Source organism: Lutra lutra, chromosome 7 (assembly GCF_902655055.1).
Source record: "Lutra lutra chromosome 7, mLutLut1.2, whole genome shotgun sequence".
In the NCBI taxonomy this organism is placed as follows: Eukaryota; Metazoa; Chordata; class Mammalia; order Carnivora; family Mustelidae; genus Lutra; species Lutra lutra.
In genome coordinates, this window is record NC_062284.1 from 138,204,950 (window position 1) to 138,218,620 (window position 13,671).

The 13,671-nt window shown below is 51.8% G+C and overlaps 1 protein-coding gene across 7 annotated transcripts in view; it reads right to left on the bottom strand.

Annotated features, from left to right (window-relative positions):
* CLMN (calmin) overlaps nt 1-13,671 on the bottom strand; it is a 107,710-nt gene that overhangs the window by 31,420 nt on the left and 62,619 nt on the right. For all 7 annotated transcript variants that reach the window (XR_007128642.1, XR_007128643.1, XM_047736997.1 and 4 more), the window contains exon 2: nt 3,039-3,100. Coding sequence is in view for 5 of the 7 variants with exons in the window: in XM_047736997.1 (XP_047592953.1) it covers nt 3,039-3,100 (62 nt within the window). In the remaining 2 variants the exon portion in view is untranslated. The remainder of the gene's footprint in view (nt 1-3,038; nt 3,101-13,671) is intronic.

Sequence of the window (13,671 nt, forward strand, 5' to 3'; positions counted from 1 at the left end):
CTTATGGGGACCTGGGGGTGCTGAGAAGGAGTCTGATCGCTTGCACCCCATGCTTTCATCAGAGAGGTTCAGCTCTTACTGGCCTTTCTTTCGGGTTCAAGGTTAACACTTTGCCTGAAGAAAGGTTGCTGTTGACCAAACCAGCTTGATAACAGGTCCTTCAACGCCCTATGATTAGAACTTAGCGTACAGAATCGCAGGGAACAGACTCTAGAAATGCACATTTGTAATACACCCTTACCTCAGCCTGAATTCTCAGTTTAGTTTTTGGTCGTGGGGCTTTTGGCAATATTGCAACAGGTAGGCTCTGCTCCTGGGTACAATGAATGGGCCGTTCACATGGGACACAGGACTGGGGGGTGGGGCTGGCGGCTGGAAACCAGCCAGAGACTCAGGGGTCCAAGCAGAGCCTCGGAAACACGGAGGAGCTGTGGTCTGGGCACCTTTTCCTTCCGGGAAGGCCTCCTTTCTGTGATAGCTTTGGAGAGTCCTTGTGTTCTTTTTTTATGAAGGAAGGTGGCATTTCCTTACCCCTTATATGAGCCCCCTAACCCCCCGTTAGTCCAAATACAGGCCAATTCCTCCTGCAGGTGCACAGAAAAGGGATCTGCTTCTAGGGCAACAGTGCCTTTTAACCACCAGGCAAATTATTTTCTTTGCAAACCCCCACAGCTCCCTGGGCACATTCCGCTCGGAACGTGACGGCATCAGGTTACAGAGACTCTCACGGAAATGTTATTCCTGCTAACATGAGGCAGAAAAACGTGACGCCCGGACAAAACACCCCCTGATAGATGGACTAACAAATTTTCCAGGTACCAGTCCCGGCCACGGCCAAGCCTTGCTTGGGCGTCGAACCCGGAGAGTAATTTCCACCGACAGCATCTGGAAGGGCCTCTGCAGCAGCAAATGGGGCCTTGGCCGGAGGCCACACGGCGGGACAGCAGCGGGAGACATTGAACCTGCTCCAGCGAAAACACGGCCGGGGCCCCAAATGTTCCGCGGGCTTCATGAGATCGGTATGGCCGAGTAAACAGCACCCCCAGGGCTTTCTTCATGATCTAACTCCTTTGGTAAATGAAGGAATTTTTCCAGAAGCCCCAGACTCCGTAAATATCTCTGACAGCCTTCAAACTGTAGTTAAGCCCAGGTCCCTGAGCGGTTCCCGGGTTTCCTTGACATGAAAGGTTGGTCTTGAAAGTCTCCAGGTTGGAAACATGGCTGTTAATTTCGCCCTGTTTATTAGGCATGGGTTTCAGGTGTTATCTGATTTATTCTCAGAGCGGGGCGACCCACCTGCCCCGAAGAAGGGACGGGGGCCTTGGCCAAGGAGGCCATCCCTGATCCGACAGGCGCGGACGGGGGCTCCCCTGAGGCTGGTGAGTGTGTGTATGGGTATTTGCTGCATTACGCTCTGTCCTTTTCAGTATTTACTTTTCAATTAAGAAAGAAAGAAAGAAAGAAAACTGCCATGGCTGCCCTCCATCCACCAGGAGGAATTTCCAGCTAACACACGTCAGGCATTAATTTAAGAGTCCTGCGAACTTAGATTGGGGGAACGGTTTTCCTTTTTTCCAAAAATAACACTTCGCAATGCACCAAGAGTCGAAACAACTGGCAAGTGATTTGTAACTTTGTATCCTGGGCAGTTCGGGAGCCCTCCTGGGTCCAGGGGACCCCACTGTGCAGGTGCGGGATAGAGGTGTGGGTGGTCAGGGGCTGCTCGGGGAAACATTACCGACCCCAAGGTCAACGGCACGAATTAGAATCTTGGTCAAGAGCTGCACTTCCGAAAAACCCCAATTATTTTCTTGGCGATCTCACAGATTTCCCCTATGACCCCTTCTTCTGGGTTAACTCTACGGGCAGTCAGTAGCTGCCTCTGCATCTTCTCGGAGGACAGGAAAGAAGAAAATCCACACACCTAACCTCACTAAAGTGGGAAACTTGAACACGATCAACTTTATAAGGAAACGTGCAGTGGGCTGCATCCATCGGGGGAACCACAAAGTGGAATTTAAGAAGAAATGATGGGAAGGAAACGCAGCCTGATGAATCAGCTGTCTCTTCAAATCATCTCTCCTCCCCCTGCCCTTGGCAAGTTAGAATGTTCCCTGCCTCGGGGGTAACTGGTGTGTGTGGAGGGCTCAGAGGGCTCAGATTTCCACCGGCTCGGCTCAGGGCTGGGCTGGTTATCCACTCTCCAACCGGCCTCTCCTCTGCAGCTCATCCTTCTGTCTGTTTCTCAGGGGCTGAAACAGCCGCTTTGGTTTTATGGTGACCGTGTGTGAGAAGTCTGCAGACAAAAATGCAATCCCAAATTGCCTGGCCCCAGAGTGTCAGAAAGAAAAGGGGGTAAAAGAAGTTGAACGTCAAGTTGAATACAGAGGAGAAGCCACTGGAAGAGGTTCCTTCTTGGTTTTAGGAAAACCATTTCAGGTCTCAAAAGCCTCTTCCCTCATTGGTAACAGGAGGGGGAATGAGGGTTGTCGTGGGGATTGAAGGAGACGTGTGATGCGCAAAGCCAGAGGCAACCAAAGGGGCACGTAATATTGCTGGTCAGTAGCGATGTTCTGTGATTAACAAGGGAATTTGGCTTTGTTAAAAGGTGTTGAGTTCTTGCATAAATCAATCCAAATACCTACAAATGACGCTCACACAGAGGGTCCCCTACTGTCCCCCTAGGACTGGAAGCCCAGCCCTAGCCCCACCCCAGGTCCCTCTGTTCATGGAAGCATCTGGGGTGTTCGACAGTGAATGTCTTCAAACATGTGCTCACTCATTCCTATTTAAAGACAGACCCTTTCCTTCTGCAACTGGACTGATCACCCCACGAGGGCAGAACCCTGTCTTAACGTCCGTGTTCCCGACACAGAGCTGGACACTTGGCAGTGAAATGTACTCAGCACATGTTTAAACGAACGCGTGAAAAAGCAACAGCCAAAAACACCGAGCTACCCCTCCCCTCCCGCCACGCTCCTGCACTGACACTCACGGATGAATCGGTCACCGAACGGAAGGCCAAGAGCCCCACTTACCTTCTCTAGATGCAGGTTTACCCATCGCGTAAAGGTTCTCTTCTGCACATTTTCCCTTTCGACTGAAAACAAAGAAATGTCATTAGCTGGGTGAAACAGAATACAGGCAAAATGCTGCTCTCCTCTTCCCAAGAGGGGTTCCAGGCGGACGGCAGATGGACCCCAGCGTGCCCTTGTATAAGGGAAGTCCTTCCCGGAACGGGGTCCGAGACGGCTTACGTGGCACCTGGAATCCACTCTCCCCCAGCCCAACCCCACAGCCCCTTAACGAGAATAAATAACCACGAATTCAGACACACAGAACATGTTCTTTCCAGTAGGAAAACAGAGGCATCTGCCCAACATCACACAACCAGTCAGGTTATTCCCATTTTACTGATGATGAAACAGAGGGACAAACCGCTAATACGCAGCCAAGCTGGGACTCGGCAGCTGGATTCCGTGCGTTTCTCTGCAGGGTTAGCTGGCTTGGTGCCCTGGGACTCTGGGACCCTGGGACCCCGGGATACCCCCCACCCCCCGCACCCCAGCTCAGGCTGCCGCGCCCCTCAGGAAGCTTCCTTGAAATGTCTGAGCCAGAAGACTCCGGAATTACTAAGTTCTGGATTTCAACATATTGGAGGAACATATCACACGTGCTTAAAACCATTCCATGTTTCTTTAGCAATAAGAAAATGGGAGGCAATTCATCTCCCGGGGGAGCCAAGGGGCTAGGGTTTTCTGTAACCACCATGGTTCTTTTTCCCTCTCAGCCTCATTATTAGGTAGATAGTGGTGCCCATAAATCAAATTTTAATATTGTGGCTTTCAATCTTTTTAACTGAAGAGCCGGCAGACAGTAATTAGGCACATTAACTGCTTTTTCCTCATTTTCCTCCTTTTCTGTAAGGAAAGGTCACTTAGCAAGCAGGCATAGGAATTAAAGATCTAATTCCAGTAAACTGTGTTTTGTGGGTAGAAGAGGAGGAAAGGAAAAGAAGTTGATAGAAATGAGGGAGGGAGGGAGGGAGGAGGGCATTTGCTGAGGGCCAGGGGCTACAGAGACTCAGGGTTTTCCAGAAGACTGGAGTGCGCCCTGCCCCCAGCCCCACGTGGGACCTTTCTGCCTCTGCAGTGTTTGACATGGTATGGGTGTCCCACAGCTTGGTGGCCATTTCTCTGTTGATGGCACTTGGCAGTTTCCAGTGTTTCAGTGTCACAAGCAGTGTGGCAGTGCACATGCTTGTGTAAGTGCCCTTCTGAGGGGTTCTTTGGGCACAAGCGTATGAATGTATGTCTCATGCCTGACAACTGAAAGTGCAACTGCAGAGGCGCAGTGGTGGGCACATTTAACATTTTAATAGCTACTTCTAAATTGCCCTCCCAAAAGGCTGCCCTGGTTTATACTCCCCCCGCCACCTGTCTTTAAACAAGTTTATGGGATTGTAAAGTATTTACACACACATTCAAACACTCAGGCTGGTTTCTCCATATGGCTTCAGAGAGAGCAAAGTGCGTCCCCTGAAACAGAAGTGCATTCAGTGAAAGCCTGAGAGAACCTGGTTTGGACTGTTGGTTTAACTACGTGGAAGGCTACAAAAGAGGAAGTGGGTGTCTGTTAGCCTATGTATGCCTCATGTATCTATCCATCCAGCCACCCATCTGTCTGTCCATCTATTCATCCTTGCAATTATCCATCCATCCAACCATGTATCCATCCATCCAATCATACAACCTTCCATCCGTCCACCCATCTTTCCACCCAACCATGTATCCATCCGTCCGTCCGTCCATCCATCCATCCATCCATCCTTCTACCCAACCACATATCCATCTATCCATCCATCCAAACATGCATCTATCCATCCATGCATCTATCCATCCTTCCATCCATCCATGCAAACTTCCATCTATCCATCCAACCTACCTTCCTTCCTTCCTTCCTTCCACCTAACCATGTATCCATCCATCCATCCAACCATGCATCCTTCCATCCATCCATCTTTCCACCCACCAAGTATCCATCCATCCATCCATCCATCCAACCATCCGTCCATCCACCATGTACCCATCCATCCTTCCATCCTTCCATCCTCCTGGCTGATATTTAGTGAGTGATCATTACATGCTAGGAACTACGTCAGACCCTGTGGGCAAAGTCAGAGATAAAGAACACATTCATGGTGGGACTTCTGGGTGGCTCAGTCGGTTAAGTATCTGCCCTTGGCTCAAGTCATGATTTCAGCATCCTGAGATCGAGTCCCGCATCGGGCCTCTTGCTCGGCAGGGAGCCTGCTTGTCCCTCTGCTTGCTGTTCCCCCTGCTTGTGCTTAGTCTCCCTCTCTGACAAATAAATAAATAAAATATTTTTAAAAAAACTACATTCATGGAATCTGCACCCCAAGAATTCACAGCTAAGCAGGAGAGAAAACATGGAAGCTAAAAGGCACATATGAAGACAAAATAAATTACAAGTTTCCAGGGCTGATAGGGATGAAAGGAGGTAATTTCACACCCCGGGGAAGTACTCCTCCAGGGGTCCTAAGAGGATCCCACAGTAGAAGTGAGACATGGAGGGGGGCTCCTGCAGGCAAGGGCAGTGTCCCAGCCCTGCCCTGCCCCACAACCAATCTCTGGGAGGCTTCATTTCCCTTCCAGCCACCGCCCGTGGGTGAATCTTAGCACAGATTAGCTTTGACAGCAAAGCTGACCCACAGGAGGGCAACATGATGACGGATGACACCAGGGGACCGTGCGACTAAATCACAAATAACAGATGAGTCCCAAACTGAAATAGGGTACGGAGACTATAATTTCTGGACCTGAAACTGGGACACATTGCTCAATACACAGGAGAGAGAGACTGTGCGAATTTAGCCTGCCCCAGAATATCCCCTATGAGCCACACACCACTAGCTGTGCAACCTTGGGCAAGTTCACGACAGCCAACATACCCTTGCCTCAGTCTCCCCTCTACAGAAGGAGGAAAACTGTGCCTTCCTCACAGGCATGCGGCGAAGATTCAAAGGCATCACCCCCACAAGGCTCCACCAGCAGCTGCTAAGGGAGGGCCACCTGCCCGGGCCTCACGGTCACACGGCGCACCCGGGACCCGTAGTATTCCGTCTGCCGTCTCGGCACCAAAGTCTGACGATCTTTCATGACCTTCTCCATTTCGAGATACCCTACCCCACCCCACAGACTCTTTCTACTGCTGGCCTGCCAAGACTCCATAAACTTTATATAGTTTCCATAAATCCCGTGGCCCCTTTTTTCCTCCGCACCTATCACGTTGTAAAGGTGTAGGGAGCGATTTCTCTGGAAGGGGTCTGGCCTTTTCACAGAGTGTTTGTGGGGCCCAGAGTGGGGGTGCCGGGAAACAGCAGAGCAATAACAGAGCTATAAAAGCACCATCTCCGGGCCTGCCTGGCTGCCCCGGGTGCCCCAGTGTGGGGCAGGCTGGAGGAGGAGGAGGAGCTTGCCAGCCCCGGGACCCACGGGAGAAAGGCAGAAAGGGAAGCCCAAGCTTTGGGCACAAAGCCACCGTTCTGAGTACCCCGCCCCCCCCTGCCCGGCGTGACTCTAGCCCCCTGCTTTGCCAAGAATAGACAGTTTCAGGGGTGCCTGGGTGGCTCAGTCGGTCAAGTGTCTGACTCCTGATTTCGGCTCAGGTCATAATTTTAGGGTCTTGAGGTTGAACAGAGCCTGCTTGGGATTCTCTCCCTCTATCCTATCTCACCCACATGCACACATGCTCTCTCTCTCTCTCTAAAAAAAAAAAAAAAAAAAAAAGAATAGGCAATTCCAAAATGTGACCTTTCTCCCTTTTCAGGCCACTGGCGGCCCGTTCAGGAGTTGGGAACCACAGAGAGAGGGATGTTGGCTTGGGAGTGAAAATAGATTCATACTGTAGCCTTCTTTCCCTATGTCCACACTTCCCTTAAAACTACTTCCTCTCTAACATTTCCTCTGTAATATCTCTGCTCTTCCTCACCCATGAGAAAGGCCTGATGGTTTATCTGTCTATAAGCACAAGCTCGTAATAAGAAAATTAAAATACAGGAAAGCATAGAGAAACAGATCTAAAATCTGTTGTTGAAATCTTATTACATCCAGAGATCACCACTATTGATAATTTATTGATTATCCTTCTAGAACCATGTGTGTGCACACTGACACACACACACACACACACACACACACACACAGCTAAAGCACGAAGATACTCATGTACTCAACTTTAATGGGATCAGCAAATACCTCGGTGTTTCTCAAAGTATGGCCCACAGATGACTCACACCAAGACCTTCCAGGGTGACAGTTAACTTGCTATTCCTGGACACCATCCAAGACCTCCCGACTCGCTCTTTCTGGGGCCTGGGCCTGGGCACTTGCATTTAATCAGCTTGCTGGGTGACCACGTGGCACACTTTGAGAACCTGGATCTAACTGAGAAGAGACAATTGGCACAATCCCTTGGTTCTGTTCAGGTGGTGTCTGGCGTGCACCAGACCTGTCGCCAGGCATGGAAGGAACAGGCCGTCCGGAGCCTGGTACATAGGTGGCACCGGAGACCAAAGATAGGGGACACAGGTTGTCTTCCAGCAACAGGCAAAAAAAAAAATGGTATTTCTTGTGCCTTCATTGTCCAAAGGGCTCTCCCTGAGAGTGGCTTTAGTCCTGAATTCATACACCTCTCTGACTCTCCAACAGATGAACCAGAATTTACCAGAAGGACTGCAGACCCGAATTTCCACAGGCGGCCTTCACTCTGCAATGTCCATTCAGCCGTGTCAGCCGGGAGTGTTTCTTTCCAGCGTCAGAGGCACTGCCTGGCGAGAGGCAGGAGGCAGACAGGCAGGCTGAGGCCTCATCGCTTTCCTCCTCAGCCAGGCTGCTGGGCTCAGTGCTCCACACCCACCTCCAGGAAGTCCTCTGGCTTTCCTGTGACCCTGGCCCTACTCCCCACGCTGGGCAGGCCCTATATCGGCTGACGTCCCCTCATAGGCCTGGCTCCTAGCCAGCGGTGCTCAGGAGGCGGCGGGGGGGGGGGTGCCTCTGTCCCCGTGGGACACCTGACAGCATCTGGGGACGTTTTGATTGTCATGGAGCAGAGGGTTCGACCGGCATCTAGCGGCTTGAGGCCAGGGATGCAGCTCCACACCCTAGCATGCTCAGGATGGCCCCTACCACAGGACAGATTATCCAGCCCTGAATGTCAACAGCGCTCAGGGTGAGAAGGTTGCCTATGGGACCCCCCGAGCCGGCTCCTGTCTCAGCCTTCCTGCCACAAGAGTACAAAGAAAAGCTCCACCAAACGAGAGGTCTGCTGGTATCTTCCCGGAGAGACTCTGTTTACCCATCCATAGAATGGGGCTCATGATACCTACGTCATGTGGTCGTGAAGGTCTTAGCCATTGCAGAAGGGCTTTCCCACAGCGTGGGTTGTTTGTGTGTGTGTGTGTGTGTGTGTGTGTGTGTGTGTGTGTGTGTGTATGTGTGTGTGTGTGATGCACGGCAGTGACTCTTCAGGTCATCAGGCAGCTGTGGAGAGGGTGCAGGAGGGGACAGACGGGGGCAGGGGCAGTGGCAGTGACGATGGGCCTTCCACGGGGCACAGCATTCAAAGGGTTCGGCCCAGAGCAGGGCACGCGGCACTGTGGAAACCCAGCTGTCCCCATTACTGCTCACCTCCTGGCATGTGACGCAGCTCGGGAACCAGACCTGCCCGTCCTCACCATTCACGGCTCTCATGGGCACACGTGCTCCTGTATCCTTTAGTCCTTTAGCAAGTCTGGGACACAAGCTCCTTTTTACAAGTCAACCTGGAGGTCGTGGAGGCCGTTCCTTTCGGTCAGGTCAGCGCTTAGGAGGGGATAGCAGTGGCAGTGGGGGGCGCATGGGGTCAAATACCCAGGACTGGGACAGCAAGGGCATCTGGCTAAGGGGCATTGCTACCCTGGCTATGGCTGGTGGGCTCTGCCTGTCTCCAGTGGGAGAGTCACCCACCCCTCTCTGTCCAGGGGCAGGCAGGGTGGTGGGAGGGCCCCACACCTTCCTATCCTTACTTCTGTTTGGCGCAGGGGTGAGTTCCTAGCATGTGCCCGCTCCCATCCGTCAGGCATGGGACAGATGGCCATCTCAGCTCCAGGGAATAGCTGCAGCCCCCACCGGGGACAATCTCTAGGGCTTCCTCTGGTAATAATCTGATCCAGAAAGCCTTCTACCAGCAGCCTCCTGAGAGGCTTACACAGATACTCCCATTCCTGCCAAATATTCTTCTTTTTATCCATGGCTCAGACCCGCTCTCATTTGAAGTGTCCTCCTTGGCTCACATCGCCTGTGCCACCCTCCTCCGTCGGCTCGGGCTGGCCGGAGGATCTTAAACAGAGACAGAGAGACAGCTCCCTCTCTCTGGTCTCCCCGTGGACTGCCAGCAGCCCATGCAAGGACATGTCCCTCCCACCCCCACCCCCAGAAGCACCCAGAGAAGCCAGTGCTTCGGCAGATCCCCTCTGGCCCCCGGTCCTGCTGCTGCTGGACCCCCAGGAGCTCTCGGCCACCCCGTCTGGCCATGGTTTTGCTCCTTTCCCGTCTTTCAACACCTCTCAGAAACACAAGCTCATTACATGGCCCCATGCTGGTTCACTTGAGAAATAAAACTCAGAAACAAATTAAACGGCAATTTCTTTTTCAACAGGAGAGAGGGGCCAGGCTTCAGGAACACCAGGCCAGCATTCCTTGGTTCCGACTCCTGGGGGCCACTTCCCCCCACCGGCTCTGGTGGTATTAAAGCCAAGGCCTCCATGTGGTTTTGCACCCGCACTGATTTTGCATTTAATTTCCTTTGTTTTTCCTCCCTGAATGTTTGCTCTGACCTGAGTTCCTTTTATCAAGACTTTGGTAGTAAAATGCAAAAACCTCCTTGGGACCACAGGCCCAGCAGCACGCAACTTACTATTGCCTAAGTGTGCAGAGAAGTGGCAGGCCAGAGCTGGCCGAGCTGGGTCACCCTCTCTCTGGCTCCCGCCTGCTGGCCTCTGTCCCTCATGCAGGCGGGGGACGCGCCCAGGGGCATCGCAGACCGGAGACTACCAGCAACCTGCTCGAGCTGGTGCAAACCAGTGGTCTTCCCAGTTTGTACCACTAGAGACTCAAATAAAACTGCCAAGCTCATTCTAACTGGGGACTCAAATCCAATTCTCTCACAGGTCCCAGAGGCCACCAATTAACATACCACGTCCTGCCCCGCCATGCCCCTGCTTCTCAGCTGCTCCAAAACACATAACCCAGGGCTCCACAGAGCTAGTCCCAATTACACACCAAATTAAGTTTTAAGCTATATATATATATATATATATATATATAGAAATAAAAAAGAAAGCCGCTCTAGTTTTTCTCCGCGAGCGATTCTGTCTAACCTCAACATTAAACCTCAGTCCACTTTTATGATGACGGATGACGCCAGCCAGTCATAAAAACCCAAGCCTGGGAAAGGGATTTTTCACATCTCCCCAGATGGACAGACCAGGGTGACATGACCAGTCCAGGCGGACCGCCCTGACGTGTCCAGCTGAAGGTGAGATGGGGACTGAAGGAGCCCCGCATGGATCATTCACGCGGCCCTCCAGGACGCAGACAGCAACAACGACACTCAGCCATGGATAGTAAGATGGGGACCCTGTCCTGACAGTTCTACAAGGATGGATGTAGAGGAGGAGAGAAGGAGGGAAGGAAGAAAAAAAAAAAAGGAAAAAAAGGTAGAGAAATATTCTCTTCACACACAGCATGGAGGCTCACCTCAGGAAACTCCTGACACCGAGATCCTTGGGGGACTGAACTCTGCTATATTTTGGTGATTTTTTTTTTTTTTACACGAGTGTTTTCGTGAAAGTATTCTGTCCTCTGAATACTGAGTTAACTTCTAAGGCAGTGTTTTCTGAACCACATTCTGTAGACTACTAGTTTTCAAAGGCCTCTCAAAAGAGGACTGGGAAATAGCAGTCTATTAAAGGTTGTGATAAGTCCCACAATTAAAAAAAAAATTCTTTAACTTGTTCTAAACCAAGCTCATTTGAAGCCAGACCACTCTTCTGCGTAAAACTGATCACAGCTTCCTTGCAGATGTCTGCTTTGCAAATAGAGAGAGATGTTCATTAACGAGGGACGTCTCCACTGGGTCCTGACAGCCAATGAACCGGGCAGCCACACGTCCTGGGACAGACTAGCATGTGTTTGCCAAACTCTGTTTCCTTTTCCTCTTGGGCACATAGCCAAACTATACTTCCCAGCCCCCTCCTTGCAGGTGGCGGGGGCCTCACGACTGGGTCCTGGCCAGTGGCATGTGGGTGGGTCCAAGGTAGGCCACCTTCAGAGCAGGCGCGTATAATCCGCCATGCTTTGTGACCACTACACAAGGACGACTCTAAGGACACAGAGGATGACATGCCACAGGAGGGAAGGAGCCTGGACTCCCAATTCTCCCCTTGGACAAGGATCACCCAATGATACCGCCCAATGAGGAATACCACGGTCGGACCGCTGAGTGAGTCAGAAACATGCTGTCCCTGTGTTAAGCCACAGGCATCCTGGGGTTTTTGCTGGGGACCCACCTGTCCTAGCTAATACCTGTCATGAGTGAGAACCAGGCTCCCCAGGAAGGAAGGGAGGAAGCCCACATTTACTGTTTGTTCCCGGCACAGCGAGCATCAACTGACACCTGCCATTCACCCGTCCCAGCGCCTGCTCCCCCAAGGGGAGCAACAGTGCTTCGGGCGTGGACGAGGACACCGAGTGCTGCACACTTGGCAGTCGAGCCCGGAAGACTCTAGTGCGGTCACCGTAAGCCAAGACTCTCCCCGCGGCGCAGCGCTGGGCTGGGCAACCCCCTTCCAGATGAACACTTCACTGAAGAACCTTCACGAAGAACCTGTTTCGTACCCGGGTTCGGTCAACGGTGCAGTAACCACCGACCTGGTATTTTATCCCCAAACTGATCTTCCCAGGCCTCATGAGAAGAATTAACTCGACCGCTTGGGTTCAGCTTTTTTTTTTTTTTTTTTAAGGAGATTAAAAACATTCCACTTCATACAAATGACCTTGATTTGCATTTTTAAGCACATCTGTCTTTAATAAACCCCGCACCTGCCCTCACATACTGATGTTTTCAGATACAAGCAAAGGCCGATCAGCCGTGGGAATCTCGAGTGTTACGGCAACCCACTTCCCCGGGTCATCCAGGACCCAGGGGGGGACCCCAGGACTTGGGACGTTCAGGGCTAGAACTGGGAAAGTTTCCGGCACACTGGGATGAGTTGGTCATCCTGGCCGGTAGACACAGTCTGAGGCCGGGAGGGCAGGTCCCCAGGGGATAGTGGCCAAGAGGGCAGAAGGCACGGGGATCCCCGTGGGAGACACAGAGGACGGGGAGAAGCAAGGTGGTTAATACTTGCTTTACATGCGAGGGAGAAAGCAAACTGTGAAACCCCCATTTACAGCTTTCGCTGCTAACACAAAGTGACACCAGCATGACTCTAAATTCCTACGGTGAGCAGGACAGGGAGGGCTGGGACCTGCGGCGGGGGGTGGGGGGCTGGACGTGTCACCAACATTCCACATTAATTAACAGGAGAGAGGACAGGCTGCCTGCGCCGGGGTCCAGCCACTGAGCTGTGCCAACATGACAACGATGAATGCTTCACACAACACTGGCTCCTGTTAGAAATGCATTGGTTTGAAAGCAGACCAAAGTTACCTCTTAACACAGACCATCCAAATGGACACACCTGCGTGTGTCCGTGTGCACACGAGGGCACCTCCAACCCTCTTCAGGCATATTGAGTCCCCAAGGGCCCCGGAGGGATTTTAGTGTTACAAGCTCTCCCTGTGCCACAGACACATGGTTGGGACCCAACAGCTGCACTCTGACATTGAGGTCAAGGTTGGATCACTGTCAGGGGTACGAATCCTGCAGAATGGCAAATTCCAGGTCTGTAATCTTAAAAAAAAAACAAAAAAAAAAAACAACCCAGAGACTAGACATGTGATTCTCAACCTTGGCACACATGACAGTCACCTGGGGAAGCGCTAAAATATAGGGATGCCTGGGCTCCACTCCAGACTAACTGAACCCAGTTCCCTGGGGGCAGAGCCCAGGCATCTGCATTTTTAAAGCTCCCCAGGTGATTCTGACACTGAGCCAGAGCTGAGAGCCACTGCTCTGGGCCAAGAGTTGGCAACTTCTCCTGTCAAGGGCCAGACAGTAAATGTTTTAGACTTTGCAGGCCACGTGGTCTCCAGCAACTAGTCAACTCTGTGGTCCTGGCGGGAAAGCAGCCGAGACAGTACATAAATGGACATGGCTATGTTCCAATAAAACTTTATTTATATGAACAGATAGTGGGCCGCAGTTTGCCAAGCCCGGCCCTGGACTCCACTGGCTCCTCCTCCTGATTCAAGCAGCCATCCCGGGTCTTAACGGTGGCCCAACCTCACAGGGCAACTTTTTTGTTTTTCAATTATGTTCAGTTAGCCACTGTGTAGTACATGATTAGTCCTTGATGCAGTGCTCAGTGACTCATTAGTTAAGTATAACACCACGTGCCCTCTGTACCCATCGCCCGGTTACACTGTTCCCCCCGCCCTCCTCCACTCT